This window comes from Peromyscus leucopus, chromosome 10 (genome assembly GCF_004664715.2).
Source record: "Peromyscus leucopus breed LL Stock chromosome 10, UCI_PerLeu_2.1, whole genome shotgun sequence".
Lineage (NCBI taxonomy): Eukaryota > Metazoa > Chordata > Mammalia > Rodentia > Cricetidae > Peromyscus > Peromyscus leucopus.
The window spans coordinates 6101919-6116675 of record NC_051071.1 but is presented as its reverse complement, the minus strand read 5'-3'; the positions used below and the strand labels follow the sequence as shown (position 1 = coordinate 6116675).

General features: G+C 43.2%; 1 protein-coding gene across 2 annotated transcripts in view; it reads left to right on the top strand.

Annotated features, from left to right (window-relative positions):
* The first annotated feature begins 548 nt into the window (after positions 1–548).
* The window catches only part of Efemp1 (EGF containing fibulin extracellular matrix protein 1), a 64381-nt gene continuing 50172 nt past the window's right edge, over positions 549–14757 (top strand). Inside the window, exons 1-4 of one of the 2 annotated variants that reach the window (XM_028891514.2) lie at positions 549–677; positions 1829–1918; positions 10566–10614; positions 10748–11131. In XM_028891514.2, the coding sequence (XP_028747347.1) occupies positions 1838–1918; positions 10566–10614; positions 10748–11131 (514 nt within the window). In that variant the 5' untranslated portion in view covers positions 549–677; positions 1829–1837. Of the gene's footprint in view, positions 678–705; positions 788–1828; positions 1919–10565; positions 10615–10747; positions 11132–14757 lie in introns of those variants that run through there. The other variant, XM_028891517.2, reaches the window with a different exon arrangement.

Sequence of the window (14757 nt, the reverse complement as noted above, 5' to 3'; positions counted from 1 at the left end):
AGACCAGCAACACCACACACACACACACACACACACACACACACACACACACACACACACACACACACGACAAGGTGAGGGCAGGGGACAGGCATGCATTCAGGCAGGCACACATTTAGTTTGCATGAGGGCCCACTCCCAACACGGAGCACCTAATAGGCCGGGAAATGAACACATTCATTCTCACCATTCACCATTTGAGGAAGCCGACTCCTCCCCCCGCCAAAAAAAAATTTTTTAAAAATAAAAATCTGAAATGAAAAGCAAAGGACCAGCTCTGTGAATAACCTTAATTTACTTTCTCAGGAATCACTTGTTGAGATTTTTTTTTTTTTAAGCCATTTCTGTAGAACCTAAAAAGCTCTATGGGAGTGATATTTGGGCATCACATATCAAATTCTTGTGAATCAGGGGACTGAGGGGCCTACCGCAGAGGACAGCTGGGCACCCCCAGACCCCAACGCCTAGAGGCGCGCTTTCCCGCGGGCTCACAGCCTGGGCTGGGCGCTTGCGCCTCCCTCTCTCTCCTCCGCCCTCCTTCGCCCTCCTTCTCCTCCCTTTCTCCTCCTCCTGTGGCTGCTGCTGCTGCCAGACCTCGCCATTTCAGACCCACCGGGCTGCCCGCCCCTGCGCACTCCTTCGCTGCCAGGGCAGGAGAGCAGCGTGGCCACCCGCAGGTAGGAGCCCCAAGCCCAAGTCGCAGGGTGCGCGCTGCACCCGCGGAGTGTGGTGGGGTGACCCAAGAACTGTCTGAGTCTGTGCAAACCGGTGGAGGAGAGTGGTGGAGGTGAGGGTCTGGGAATGAAATCTGTCAGCCTATGCCACTACTTGGGTGACATCTGTTAGGATGGGCAGAGTGTGAGCGCTGACTACCAACCCCGAGAACTTGGCTGGTGACCGTGGTCTTTAGGTTCAGTGACTGATGTGCGAGATTTGAGAGGCACCTGGATTGCGCAGCGGCTGGCTGGAAGCTAAAGCGCTCAGCGACTCCAGCTGACAGGAGAATAGTAGCTTACACCTAAGAAAACGGAGCTCAATTCCCTTCGGGCACCAAGCCAGCCCCCAAAAACTGGTACCCAGTGCTGCGGTGCAGTCTGATGTCCGACCCTAGGCAGCCTAGACCCTGTGCATAGCACATTTTGAGACCAGGGAACGAAGGAACAAGGGATCAGTGACTTTGAGCTGCTGATCTCCGATACCCTGCGTTTGGAAACAAAGTTGTGCTCCTAGAGCGCGGGTGGAAATGGAGGTTTAAGGGAAGAGTACTGGAGAAGTCGCTCTGCGGTGAGAGATATTCTACCAGAAACTTGGAGTTTGCTCTTCTAGTTTTGTTCGGGTATTTTGAACTTTGTTTTTAAGGGAAAGAAAGTCTGAGGCCACGTGATTCATATTGGTTTGCAGGTATTTTTGCTGAGGGGGGACGAACTTCATCAGCTAGAGGTGAGCCATGTGGGTACTCTAAGGTTCCAGAGAACAGACAGATGCTCCTGATTTCCACCTCCGCGGAGGGCCGGGGGGGGGGGGGTCGCATAGTGGTTTTTGGAATTGTTCATATTCTATAGTCCCTTTTGACTCCCCTTTTTCGGAGCCTGATGTGTAGGCGCGGCATAAGTACACGCTGAACGCCCTTGGTATGGGATGAATGAAATGAATAAAATGAGGTTCTGCAGCGGTTTCTCCTCTCGGTAGCTGGGGGCGGGAGTGAGAAAGCAGATTGGAAATTTGGTATCTTGGGCTCTCCACCCTCCCTTTCCTGCTTGTTTCTTCACTGCTAAAGTTTTGATTTTCCAGGCAGCAGACACTAAACATATCTTTGTGTTTCCCCTAGAAAGTCACGATGTTGCAAACACTTTTCCTGACTATGCTGACTCTGGTGCTGGTCAAGTCACAGGACACTGAGGAAACCATCACATATACGGTGAGGGGTGATGGAATCTGAGATGAGTGTACTGAGTGGTTGTCTATGACACAGACTTTACCTGCCTCTGCCAGGGTAAGCAGGCTGTGCTCTGTGAAGCAAAGTAACTTAAACAACACTTTAATATGACTCAGATTTAGGATTCCTGATAAACTGCCCTGAATCCTTTCAAAGGTGCATTCAGATCACAAGATGAAATGGGGATCAAACTAGAATGAGTTGTGAAATTAGACCCAAAATGAGCACTTCAATATTCAGTTCTGTAAAAGCTACATGTTTCTGTGACACTCAATGAACTGATGGGTTTGAGGAACCTGGAAGTCTGGGTACATGCAGATAAAATCAATGCATTCAGAGTAACACTCAAGTCAAATAAGAATGTATCATGTAAGGACACTGTCTCATCTGTGCCTGTGGCCTCTGTCCTCATGAAGCGATCTTTGCTGAATCCATGGAGGCTCTCTACTCATGTAAAAACTCTGGAGATAGTTTATCAGTCAGTAGGATACAGCACTTGCTAAAGTGGATTTAAAATACACTGTCCTGGTCTTGCAACTTCTATTGGCATTTCTGGCATTTCTGAGTCAAATTTGGTCAATTAATTAGTTGCATCAGTATAACCAATGTTCAGTAACATATTAAAATACCATCTGACCCATCCCATGCCCAGTGTGTGAGGAGAGAACAGGCCAGTGCTCACCTCAATGTGATGAGGTGCTGTGTCCTGTTTTGTGTTTTCTAACTTAGTGTTGTGAGATGAATGACATGTGTCCTGAGTAAGTATATGAAAAACACATTTTTCTACTTCTTTCCAATTTTTAAAATTAAGTAATCCTTCTAAAAAGAATGCAAATGTTTTTAGAATAAAACTCAGAAGTGAGCTAATATCAATTACTAATAATAAACATTATCTCTCTTTTGCATTATGTTATCTCTAGAGTATTGTCACCCATTCAGCAGATGTTCCCTTCTGCTGTTCAGATCAACTGTAAATAAAATTGGTTAGTGAAAATACTGTGTTAATTTAACATTAGAATAAAGAAAAATGAGAGCATGTGCTGTTTATCTTCAAATGAAAATATTTTGTTACTCAAGCTAAACTTACTACCTTCTCAGTGAGCTATTGTTCATCTAATAAAAGAATTTGCTCCTTTTTTTTTCTGAGACTCTGTCCTAGAAATCACTGTTTAGCCTGGTCTGGACTTAAATACATAATGTTTCCATCTCAGGCTCCTGGGCAGATAGTACTGCTTTTAGGATTGCTTATCTCATACTCCTCCTTTTCAAATCGCCTAAATCTTATTTGATTTTAGCAGAAAGTGTCTATTGTGGATTAAGCCCTACAGTCTTAGGATTGTTATTATGAAGGTCTTCCAGATATGATGTCCTTTTTGTGCTGAGATATAATAAATTAAGTCTATTCTTTTGTAACATGTGTATGACTAATAACTGATGGTTAAAAGACCAGAAGTGACTAACCATGTTTAACCACCTCAGTGTGAACACATTTTTTTGCATCCTAGCAGCCAAATGTGAGGTTTGTGATGCTATCCTACTGATAGTGGAATGGAAGAACAGAAAGGTTATCCACTTGATTTAAGGCTAAACAGCCAGCAAGTAGGGGAACTAACTTCAATCTAGGCTGGTTTAATAGTAGAGCCATATTAAATGTGCTAATGTAACATGCTAAATACCTAAAATAAACTGCAAATCTTCCTTATTCATCACACAATTATTCAAATGAGCTGCCGTCTTGGCATGCTTTGAAAGATTGGTGTCTATAAAACATACAATCTTATATTTCCCTTTCATATTAGAGATAGATAGAGTTCACTAACCTATTATTGGACAAATATCTTCATAAACAACTCTCTCGCTATCAAAAGAAATTAAGGCTATTTGTTTACTGGGAGAATTCAGCCTTCTATATCAGGGAAGATACTGTTGAAAACTACAAAACTTCTAAATAATATTGTCATGGATTTTACAAATCACCAAAGAAATAGAGCAAAAGTGGTTAATGTCAGTGCTAGTATAAAAGAGAATAGCTTAATACTGGCTCTTGATGGAGGTTCTGAGCTCAGATCATTCTAGAAAGGCCTCTCTTAGCCCCTTGAAGGAGGTTCTGAGCTCAGATTGTTCTAGGAAAGCCTGTCAGAGCCCCTTGATGGAGGTTCTGAGCTCAGATTGTTCTAGGAAGGCCTCTCTTAGCCCCTTGATGGAGGTTCTGAGCTCAGATTGTTCTAGGAAGGCCTGGCATAGCCCCTTGATGGAGGTTCTGAGCTCAGATTGTTCTAGGAAGGCCTGCCATAGCCACCAAACATCTGGGGGTGATCAGGTGAGACAAGTAGAGTGGATGGGGAAGAGGACCTGTGCATATCTGAGGTCACTTTGAGTTCATAGGTAGGGGTGCAAAACCTGACTGTCATGGCTACTGTGCTCAGAATGTAAGCATAGGGAGGCTTGCCTCGTTGTGAGGCCAGGAAGGCTTGTGTCATTATGGTAATAATAGAAATGAAAGAGTGGGCAGAGCTTGAAAGAAAACAAGTGGAGACATCAGAGCTGATTCCCCTGGGTCTTGCATAACATGATGGTTGCCCCTTAAACAGTGTTGGAAAAACTAAGACAAATTAGTGTAAGGGATAATGTGAGTTGAGTTTTCACCCTAGTAGATTTTAGTTATCACTAAAACAGCTACCTTGAGCTCAGTGCCTCCACCAGCCAGGTACTTCCTAAGCATTTATTTTCACAGTCAATTCTCACTTCTAGTTAATGAATTTGTCTACTTCACTTTTGGAGTCTGCCTTGGAGCATCTTCTTCACTTTGACTTTTTCAGATACCATCTGATCAAACTACTTCCTGAGTTTAAAAAAATCTACAGAGGCTTCTTATCTTCTCTAGTAGTGTTTCTCAGAGTGTAATCTACAGACAATCTACATGGCAATTGTCTGAAGTGCTTGTCAAGATTCCAGGCATCCTATTTAGACCACAGAGTCAGGTCCTTGAGAGCTGAAGAGTCTCCTTCAACCAGCACCCCAAATGATTCAGAGGTTTAGTAAAACCTGGGAATCCTGACCTTCACGGTAAAATCTAGTTCCTCCCTCTCAAGAAGAAGGTTTCCTGGATTCAGCCCTCCCTGCCTTGCTGACTCAACTCCAACCAGAACTATATGCAACTCTTTTCCTCTTCAATAATTTTATGACTCTGTTCATAATGATCCCTATTTCTAGAATTTCCACGGTTCCCTGGGAGAAAACTTGTCATTCAGTAAGACCCAGTTCATTTTTACCTTCTCTGCAAGGACTTTCCCCCTGTCCCCTTCCACACAAAAGCACCCCTGACATCATTCCCTACCCACCTGCTCCTCTGGCCCATAAACTGCCAGAGGAAAATGACAAGGTTACCTTGAATTCCAGACCTGGGACAATGCCTGGCATGAATAGCTGCTTGGTGGTTGTTCAGTGAGGAATGGGAGCTAGGGACAGAACCAGGAGTAAACTCAAAGTCAGAATATCAGGGAAGCTACATACTCAATGATAGGTTTGGAGTTCAGAGTGTGAGGGAGACACTGAGGCAGATTGCCTTTTTTTGGTGTAAGAAATGTACTAGAAGAGTTAGTAATGCCGTAGACAGACAGAAGGATGGCAGCATGGCAGAGGCTCTGAGGAGATTTCAGACCCTAACACTATAGACAGACAAATAGCAGGTGGAGGCTCTGGGAAGTGCTCAAGATCATATGGCAGAGTGGGCAAGTCCCTTATACACATACAGGTTTCATCAGGGAGAAGCTGCCATGCATGTGGTTGATGAGTACTCCATAGTACACACTTGTAGCCAGGCTGGCTCTGATTCATGGGCAACAGGGGAGTGGGGGAAAGCCTTGCATTTTGCTGAAGGAATGTGATATTGAGAGTAGACTCTTGATGATGGGGGGTTGGCATTTAGCGAATGTGCATCCATCATAAAGGGTGTGTCCCTAGTAACCCCTGATTGCTTAGTCTGTTAGCCTAGGGGAATGTAGACAGAATGAACTGAAACATAATTACAGAAGCAACCGTTGGTCTGGGTTCTAATATCCCCATTTATTTATATAAAAATAAATGGAGGAATAACTTTATATAGGGGGTTAAAATACTGGGCACTATATTCAGTCTGGTTGTCTCCTGCTGACTGGGGAGGGCGGTCGTGGAGTTAGAGAGGCACAGTAGCCCCTGTCGAAGTGCGGACAACACAGCTGTCGTTTGTTAACAGCACAGCGACACAAGTACAGCTTTCAAAGGAACATGAAAAGCATTGTCCCATGCATCACACTGCCAGGAAACTCTCTCTTGGAACAGTCAGGAAGGTGGCTCTTAGAAGAGAGAAGTGGTTACCAAAGCTGTGAAAAAGAAATTCCTGGATCATATGAATCAGTTAGCCAGCCTGAGCTGGTCTGATCTTTGTCCTGTCCTCTGTATCTGATGTAACAGAAGTACGTCCCATAGTAGAATATTCAAAAGCATAGAACATCTTGAAGAAAAGACACAGTAAGTGAAGGAAACGCTTGTTCCAGCGCAGTTTGGAAAACGCCGTTTTAAATCTTCAGTTACTCCCAGCTGTAGCAATTAAATCAAAGCAGAAGAGAGTATTTATTCTAAGTGCATGGACTCAGTTCAATGTTCTTTAAATTAGAAAAAGTTAGGGTTTGGATTAAACTATAGACACACCACAAATACAGTTCCTTTTGGAAAATTTAAAATAAATTTTTGGTCAATTTCAAATTATATTTCTTTTATCCTTTTCAAAAACTGTGAAACATTTGAGATTTGTTAAAGATGCCAAGTTAGTTCAAGTAGAGTAAGTAAACAGCTACATCAAAAACGTGATTTAATTCAGGATATGAATAACCTTTACCTTAGTATTACAAATATACCAAGCTACATTTCAAGTATCTTTCGCAACTAGCAGAATTTAGGAAATATGAAAGCACGGTGCTCCCCTCTAGACTGGAGGGGCTTCTTTTGATGAATGAACCACATCACTGTCCTCACTTCCCACAGGCTTACTGGGAAAACTCACAATTTACTGGTGGTAGTTGTTTATTTAATTATCTATCTAGAGGACTGAGGATCATAGTTACAGTGAAATTTGTATAAGGGGCCCAATTTATAAATAGATTTAATTATCTGCCTACCAGAATAAGTTTTATACTAAGTATGTGAGTTAGCAGGAATATCTCAAGAGCAGTAAACTTTTGCAACAGACTCTTTCCTGATGTTAAGATGGCTAGTACCCAGCCGGTGAAGGCTTCGCTCAATAGGAAAATAAGTTTAGCATTTGGAGAAATCAAATCACAGGTTTCAAATATGTAATTTACTATAATAATAAAATAAAATCCTTGAGCAGTGAGATTACCATTTGGTAAAGGTGCTGGCTGCCATGCCTGACAACCTGCATTCATCCCAGGCCCCACAGAGTAGAAAGGGAGAACTGAACGCCCAAAATTGTCCTCTGACTTCCACACCTGAGCCATGGCACACATAAGCCTACACACATACAAATAAATAAGTCCCTAATCTAGCTTTTATAAATATTATTAAGAGAAAATCAGCACTTAAGGAAGCTAGAGACCCGGCGATGGCTCAGTCATTTGCCATGCAAGTACGATGACAAGCATCTGGGTCCTCATCACAGATGTGATGGGCACACATGGCACCTGTCTGTAATTCCAGCCTTGGAAGGAATTGCCCAAGGATTCATTTGCCAGAGAGAGCCAGCTAGTGAGACTACCCATAGCCAAGAGCTCTGGTTTTGACCGAGAGACTCTGCCTCATTAGGAGATCATTCCTGGCATCAACCTCAGGCCCCCACATGCATGTATGCACACACACACACACACACACACACCGACACATGTGCAAACTTACTCACAGACATGCATGCCACACACACATGAAAATAGAAGGAAAAAAGCATATGCTTAAGGAAAACTTATTGTAATAAGAGAGAGAACTAGAACATTAATTTTATCTCCATACTTAGAATTTTGGCCATAGTACTTATAATTAAATAAGTTTGAATCAACTACATTATAACCATCTTTCATAAATTTCCCATATAAAAATCTCTTTTGTCTAAAGACAATAACCATTTTTAATCTTTGTTACCAACTATACCTTTTATATATATGTTTTATATCTTTTTTAATTTGATAGAGCCTTTTACACCTAATTTTTTTAAAAAATCTTGAAAACAATTATCTTTTAAATGAAATCTTAGCAAATCATATTTGAAACACAGAAAACATGCATAATGTACCGGAATATCTAACAGGCGGAAGTATAAACAGCATGGAGATCACCTACGGTCATTGTGAAAGAGAAGTTACATTTATAATGTAACCAAGCACAGGTGGTCATTTGTAAATGTCCCTGTATGTCTTTGAACAAAAACCTCTCTATCTTAAAATGTATTTAAACATGTATACATACTCACTCGTGCACATACCCACGTCTTAAAATCAGGTATATAGCACTCAGTTATAGCAACTACAGGTCCTATTTAGTTTTTTTCTTGGAATACAGAACGGCAATTAAAGATAATTTATATACATGTGACTTATGAGCACAAGCCAAAAAAACATCTGCAGCACATAAACAATGACAGCACACTGGAGTGACATGATTGCACTCAACCCTGAGAGAGACAGAGCATCGAGTGAAGCTCTGTGTCTGAGCAGACAGTGCTGCAGAAGACCCCTGTGGCCTGCAGTCAGTTTGAGCAGTTTCAACCAGCCAAAGGTTTTGCCACATGTAGCTGAGACTGAGACCGACCAAAGGGGTTATGGGTAGAAACATAGACCTTCATGTCTTAGGTGTGTAGTTCCTGGGATTAGAAGGGAAAGGAAGGAGGTGTGGCTGAAGAGAACCTGGAGACTACAAAGTTTAGGAGCCTGCTGATTGACCACAGAAGGAAGTTGCCTGGGAACCAGCGGCACCTCATACTGCCCAGTTCTGGAGCAGCCCTGGAGGGAAACCCTGGAGGGCAGTCCACAGGGAGAGGGAAGGCCATGAGGCAAATGTTTATATGGAGGCCAGACATGAAGGGTGGGAAGCAAAGAAGGGAAAAATTTACAGAGATGCTCTCACAGGGGTGGAGGGGGCAGCAGTGAGCTGCCTGGAAGATCAGTGGAGCAGGGGCCAAAGAAAGAGAATCTGGAGACAGGAATTTAGGAAAAGCAGGCACTGTTCTCATGTGATCAGAGTGGAGTGCCTGGCTAGAAAAGAGGAAGATTTGTTATCCCCCACAGAGAAAAGTTGCAGTTTCCAGCCAGAGCCAGAGAAAGAGGCTTTTGGGAGTGGGATTTTAGTAGAAATATGGGGAAAGCGTTGCATGATTGCCAGAGAGGAAAGCAGTTCCTATGGTCAAAAAGGGCTCTGGGAGCAGACCCTCTATTTGCAGGGCACTGTACTGTCTGGAAGAATTCTGATGCAAAAAAATTCCATTAAGAGGTTTCCAGCATCCATTTTCCTTCTGAGGGTATGACAGATATCACAGAGGGTAAGACTCGGCTGGTTTAGGGCGATGGAGTCCAGTCCAAGCTCACAGAAACATCTGACCCAGAACCAAAATAAAGTCAGCAGACAGCCAGAGTTCCTGGTGAACCCCAAAACCTCACCAGTGGAGAAGAGATGAGGGTGTTGGGATGGAGAAAAGCGGCAAGGGTAGAGGGGCCCCCAAAGGACGATCTGCCTCAGCGGTACCCTCTTCGGAGTCACAGCACTGTTACAAATGTCCTAATATTTGGGGTTTGAGGAGAGATGCTGAGACAGTTAGTAGGAGAGACATCAATAGACAAACAGAAGGCATGGCCAAGGCTCTGAGATTCCAAACCGCTATGCCATTGACAGCAAGACAGCAGCTCTCAGGAGAGCTCAGGCCCAAGTGGCAGAGTGAGGGGTCCCTTCAGATATGGTTCAGGGGAAGGAGACAGGACAGGCAGTTAATGAATAGTTCACAGTACACAGTTGCAGTCAGGCTGTCCCTGACACCCACAGGCAGTGGGAGAGGAAGGAGCATTGGGTTTTAGGGAAAGAATGTGTGACCTAGATGATGGGGCCAGCATTTAGTTAACTTACAGCAACTGCATCGGGTGGGTCCTATGAACACTTACAGCTTGAACTCCTCTAGCCTGAGCATGGAGAGAGAAACAGCTACAGGTAGACAGGCTCTGAGCAGCAGTGCGCGGGATCTACTAGCAGATCATCAGGAAGATTTAGAAAGATGCAAGAACTCAAGATGGGAGAAAACAGGAAACCCAGTTGATCTTTATTCAATCTTTGGTTTTTTTGTAAAATTTACAGTGGGAGAGATAAAAACGATCAGTCAGAAATATTGGGGTGAGCAGTCTTAAATGAGAGAGAAGAGAATTTCAAGAAGATGGTGATGGACAACTGTCCCAAATACACTGGGGATTCAGGCCAGCTGAAGAAAAAGAAGGGATCCCTAAGGTGCCCATTAACCATACTTGTCTTAGAGGGGAGAATGTGGAACTAACTGCCCATCTCATTTCCCTGGGATTCTAGGCATCAGATAACCCTTTTACAGTAGCTTCTTAGGGAAGCCGTTCGTTGTCTCCTGGCTCCATGTTTGATGTTTTCTTTACAGCAATGCACCGACGGCTATGAGTGGGACCCTGTGAGACAGCAGTGTAAAGGTAAGCTTGCCTCTCAGATACTACCCAAGAACTGCTCTGTCTCCATCTCCTTGTTGCTCTTCCTGTCCTGAGTGTGCTAAACCACACGCCAGCCTCTGAGGAGATGGCTGACTTATTGTATTACTGACTACAGATATCGATGAATGTGACATTGTCCCAGACGCTTGCAAAGGTGGAATGAAATGTGTCAACCACTATGGAGGATATCTCTGCCTTCCTAAAACAGCCCAAATTATTGTCAATAATGAACAGCCTCAGCAAGAAACACCAGCTGCAGAAGCATCATCAGGTGCCACCGCTGGAAGCGTGGCTGCCAGTAGCATGGCAACCAGTGGTGTGGTGCCTGGAGGTGGTGTCATGGCCAGTGCTACTGCAGTTGCTGGCCCTGAAGTACAGACTGGCCGAAATAATTTTGTCATCCGGAGGAACCCAGCAGACCCTCGTATCTCTTCCAACCCTTCCCACCGGATCCAGTGTGCAGCAGGCTACGAGCAGAGTGAGCAAAATGTGTGCCAAGGTGAGCATGACTTATACTGACAAGAAAGTTCTTGCCCAAGGGCACCTCCTGGTGAGGATGTAATAGCTCCCATTGACCAAGGGCTTCCCACACAGGACATGGTGCTAAGTGTTTTGTCTGCAGTAGCATATGTCATGTCATCGTTGCAATACTCCTGAAAGGTTCTTGCTCTCGATGTCATTATTATTTTACGGATGAGGAAGCTGTGCCTTAGAAAATTCACCAGTGGTTCCCAACCTCAGCTGCTCTATTTATAGTCACTTAGGAGCCTTTTAACGCTTCTCAGAGGCAAGCCACACCCTAGCACAATTAGTAGCACTCCCTAAGGATGAATTCCAGGCATCAATATTTTTTTAAAGCTCCCAGTGTGATTGCAGTATGCAGCCAAGTTTGAGAATCGGAGGGCACACAGGTGTTAGGCACAGAGCTGGTTTTTAAGCCCAAGCAGGGTGGTGCCAGAGTCATAGCTGTCAGGAGAGGGATCCGGTTATTTGTTTGGAATTTGAAATTGTGCTGTTGATCTACTCAATAAATGTCCCCCTTCCGTCTCTTAAGCTTTTTTTGTTGTTGGAGTTGCCACTAACCTGTTTTCCTCACTCAAGAGGAAAGAAAAGGGGGTCTGCTTCTCTCCACCTTGGAGGGCGGCTCTGCATTTACAAGGCCGTTTCTTTTAAAGGTCTTATTTCAGCACATTTTCCTTCTGTCCCTTGCACCATGGCACCATCTGCCTGGGTTTCTCTGTTTATTTTCACAGAGTACACATCACTGTGTATTCTAGAAACAGCTGCAGACGCATGCTAGCAGAGTGATAAGAATCTTGGGCTTTGAAGACATGTAAGATATTAACTAACTGGACTGTGCTAAGGGATTGTTTGCCTTTTCCTTCTTGGCGAATTCTCTCAGGACTGCTCATGTGATGATTCTTCTATTGAGAACGAGTTACAGGAGAATCCCAAACTCCTTTCACACTGCTAGGGGCTGAGTAGGCAAACCCCACAGGATGCACAAGCCTGTCATCACCATACACACTGGGCAAGGGACAGGGCCTAGGGCTCTGCCCTTCTGCTTTGTCATGAATGAAGTCATGAATCCCTCAAGAGTTAGTGCTGTCAAGCATTAGTGGGACATGTTCTATTCTTTAGTACTTTGTTCTGTCTTCAAAATGGAGACAGGAGCTTTTGAATGGCTTATAAGTTAAGTGAAGAATTCGCCCTGCTCTGGTTTTTATTATTTGATATTTTGTGGGCAAATTTTAAGTCACCCCACATCAACAGGAAACTCATGCAGTGATGGTGTCACCTTTCAGTGGATCTCAGAGGAGCATCTGTTTTGTATTATTGTCATGAGTCAGAATTCCAGTATTGATGATGAATGCTTTAGCATCTGCTTGATATTCTGGTATCTAATTTAGGATTATACAATGAGATAAACTGATGAGGTTATATGAGAATATGTGTATTTTGATGAACACTGGTGAAAAATACCTTCGGTTTATTTCGATATACCATCTCTTAGTTGAGTTACTTAATTACATTAACTTGAAAGTTTTGATGGTATTTTTTTCTGAAATAAAATATCTTTGATGAAGTTGTTTAGATTTTTACATTCTGAGTTATTTTTAGCCCTTTAGGTATTGTATATTTTGATGATACTTGAAAGAAAAACAGATAAAGCGAGGGTTATTTATCAAAGCAGTTCATGGTTCATCATTGACACTTTTGTGAATTGAGGAACAATGTCTAAAACTGAATGAAGAAATTTTAGAATAAAATAAATCCAATACACATGTTGGGTATAGTAGAAACACAGTTGTGAATAGTGAAAATGAAATCCTATGCAATTTTCCTTTAAAATATTTAGACTAGTTACCTGTAGTTCTGTGTCTAGGGGCGGGGCCCCTTGAATTTTCCCCCTTCCTTATTAACATGCCCATTGATACTGCCATTGTTCCAACCTTGTTTGTGCAGCCATTTTTAGGAAAGACTGTTTTACAGCAGACGTCCTGGCATTCTGACTTTAACCATCTTTTAACTGCCTCTTCCCCGACAGCTACAGGAACTATGATGTAGATGTAGATGTAGGGGCTGGGCTCACCCCAATCTGTTGACCTCTGCATTGTGTCCAGTTGTGGTTTTCGCTGATAGTCTCCATTTGCTGTAAAGAGGGGCTTCTTTGATAAGGGGTGGCAGCTACACTTACCTGTGGGTATAAGGAGATTTAGAACGTAGTAAGGAATCATGCTGGTCTAATAAAGTGATGGTAGTTGATTCTTTTCTAATACTCAGGATTTTACTAGCCCTGGAAAGCTGTCTATGTTTATAGTATTGGCATGACTTTCCTCCTGTTGAATGGACCTGAAGTCCAGTTAGAGAGCTGTTGGTTACCACTAACATGTTAACATCACATAGTGCACCTTTATGGATATACTTCTGATCATTGACATGGTTCATAGGTGCTGCATCTGGGTAGAATTTTTTAATTTCTTCCCTCCCTTGGCAGCTTTCATAGTATTTTCTGGAACCATGGAGGCTAGACCACAGGAAAGAGGCTTTCAGCTCAGATCCAGCTTGAGTCATCTGGGTCATGTGCCTTCAGTGTGTGGTGTTTTCATCAATAGGGACCAACCTCAACCCCTGAGAGGCAACCAATGACTACATTAATAATCTAAATCTTTTGGGAGTCACTTGGACTACCCTGACCAACCATTCAAAAGGAGATTTCTTGTGCCCATTACCAAGGTTTTTGTTAGCCTGTGATTCTTGTGGGGAACACTGCAACCAAGGTGGTTTAACTTCCTTTAAGACACAGACACACACACACACAGACACACACACACACACACACACACACACAGACATACACACAGAGCACACACACACACACACACACAGACATACACACAGAGGCATACACACATAGACATATATGCACACACACACACAGAGAAACACACACATACACAGAGACATACACACAAGAACACACAGATACACACACTCTTCTATGCATTCTGTATAATTTTATGTAAATATAAAATAATGATTCATTGAAGCTTTATCAAGCAACCTTGGTGTTCTTTGTCCTTCATTCCTCCTCCTTCTATACTGACCTCCTTCCTCCCCACTGGGAGTCCCATTCCCTGTTTTTCCTTTCCCATTTTACATCACCTGTATCCTCCCATCCCCTACCAAGCGCAGCACCTTTTCCAAACCCAAATCCACACTCCACACCTCCAAGTTATATCCTCACATCTGAGGATTTGGGGCTAGGAACTGCAGAGAAGAGAGAACATGTCGCAGTGTCTTTCTGGGTCTGGTCATCTGACTCACTATAGTCTTTTCCAGGCCTATCCTCTTACCTGAAAACTTCATGATTTAATTTTTCTTTACAGGTGAATAGTATTCCAATGTGTTCATGTGCCACATTTGTGTTATTTATTCATCTAGTGAAGGACATTTAGGTTGTTTCTACTTCCTGGCTATAAGGGATGAGCCCCCTTATTCATTATCCAGTTGAGAGTGGGCAACCCCCAAATCACACACCACCAACAAAACTGACTCAGGGAGGAGAGAGAGGAGGGAAGTGATATAATTCTATTTCAATTTAAAACATTTTTTAAAACCCAC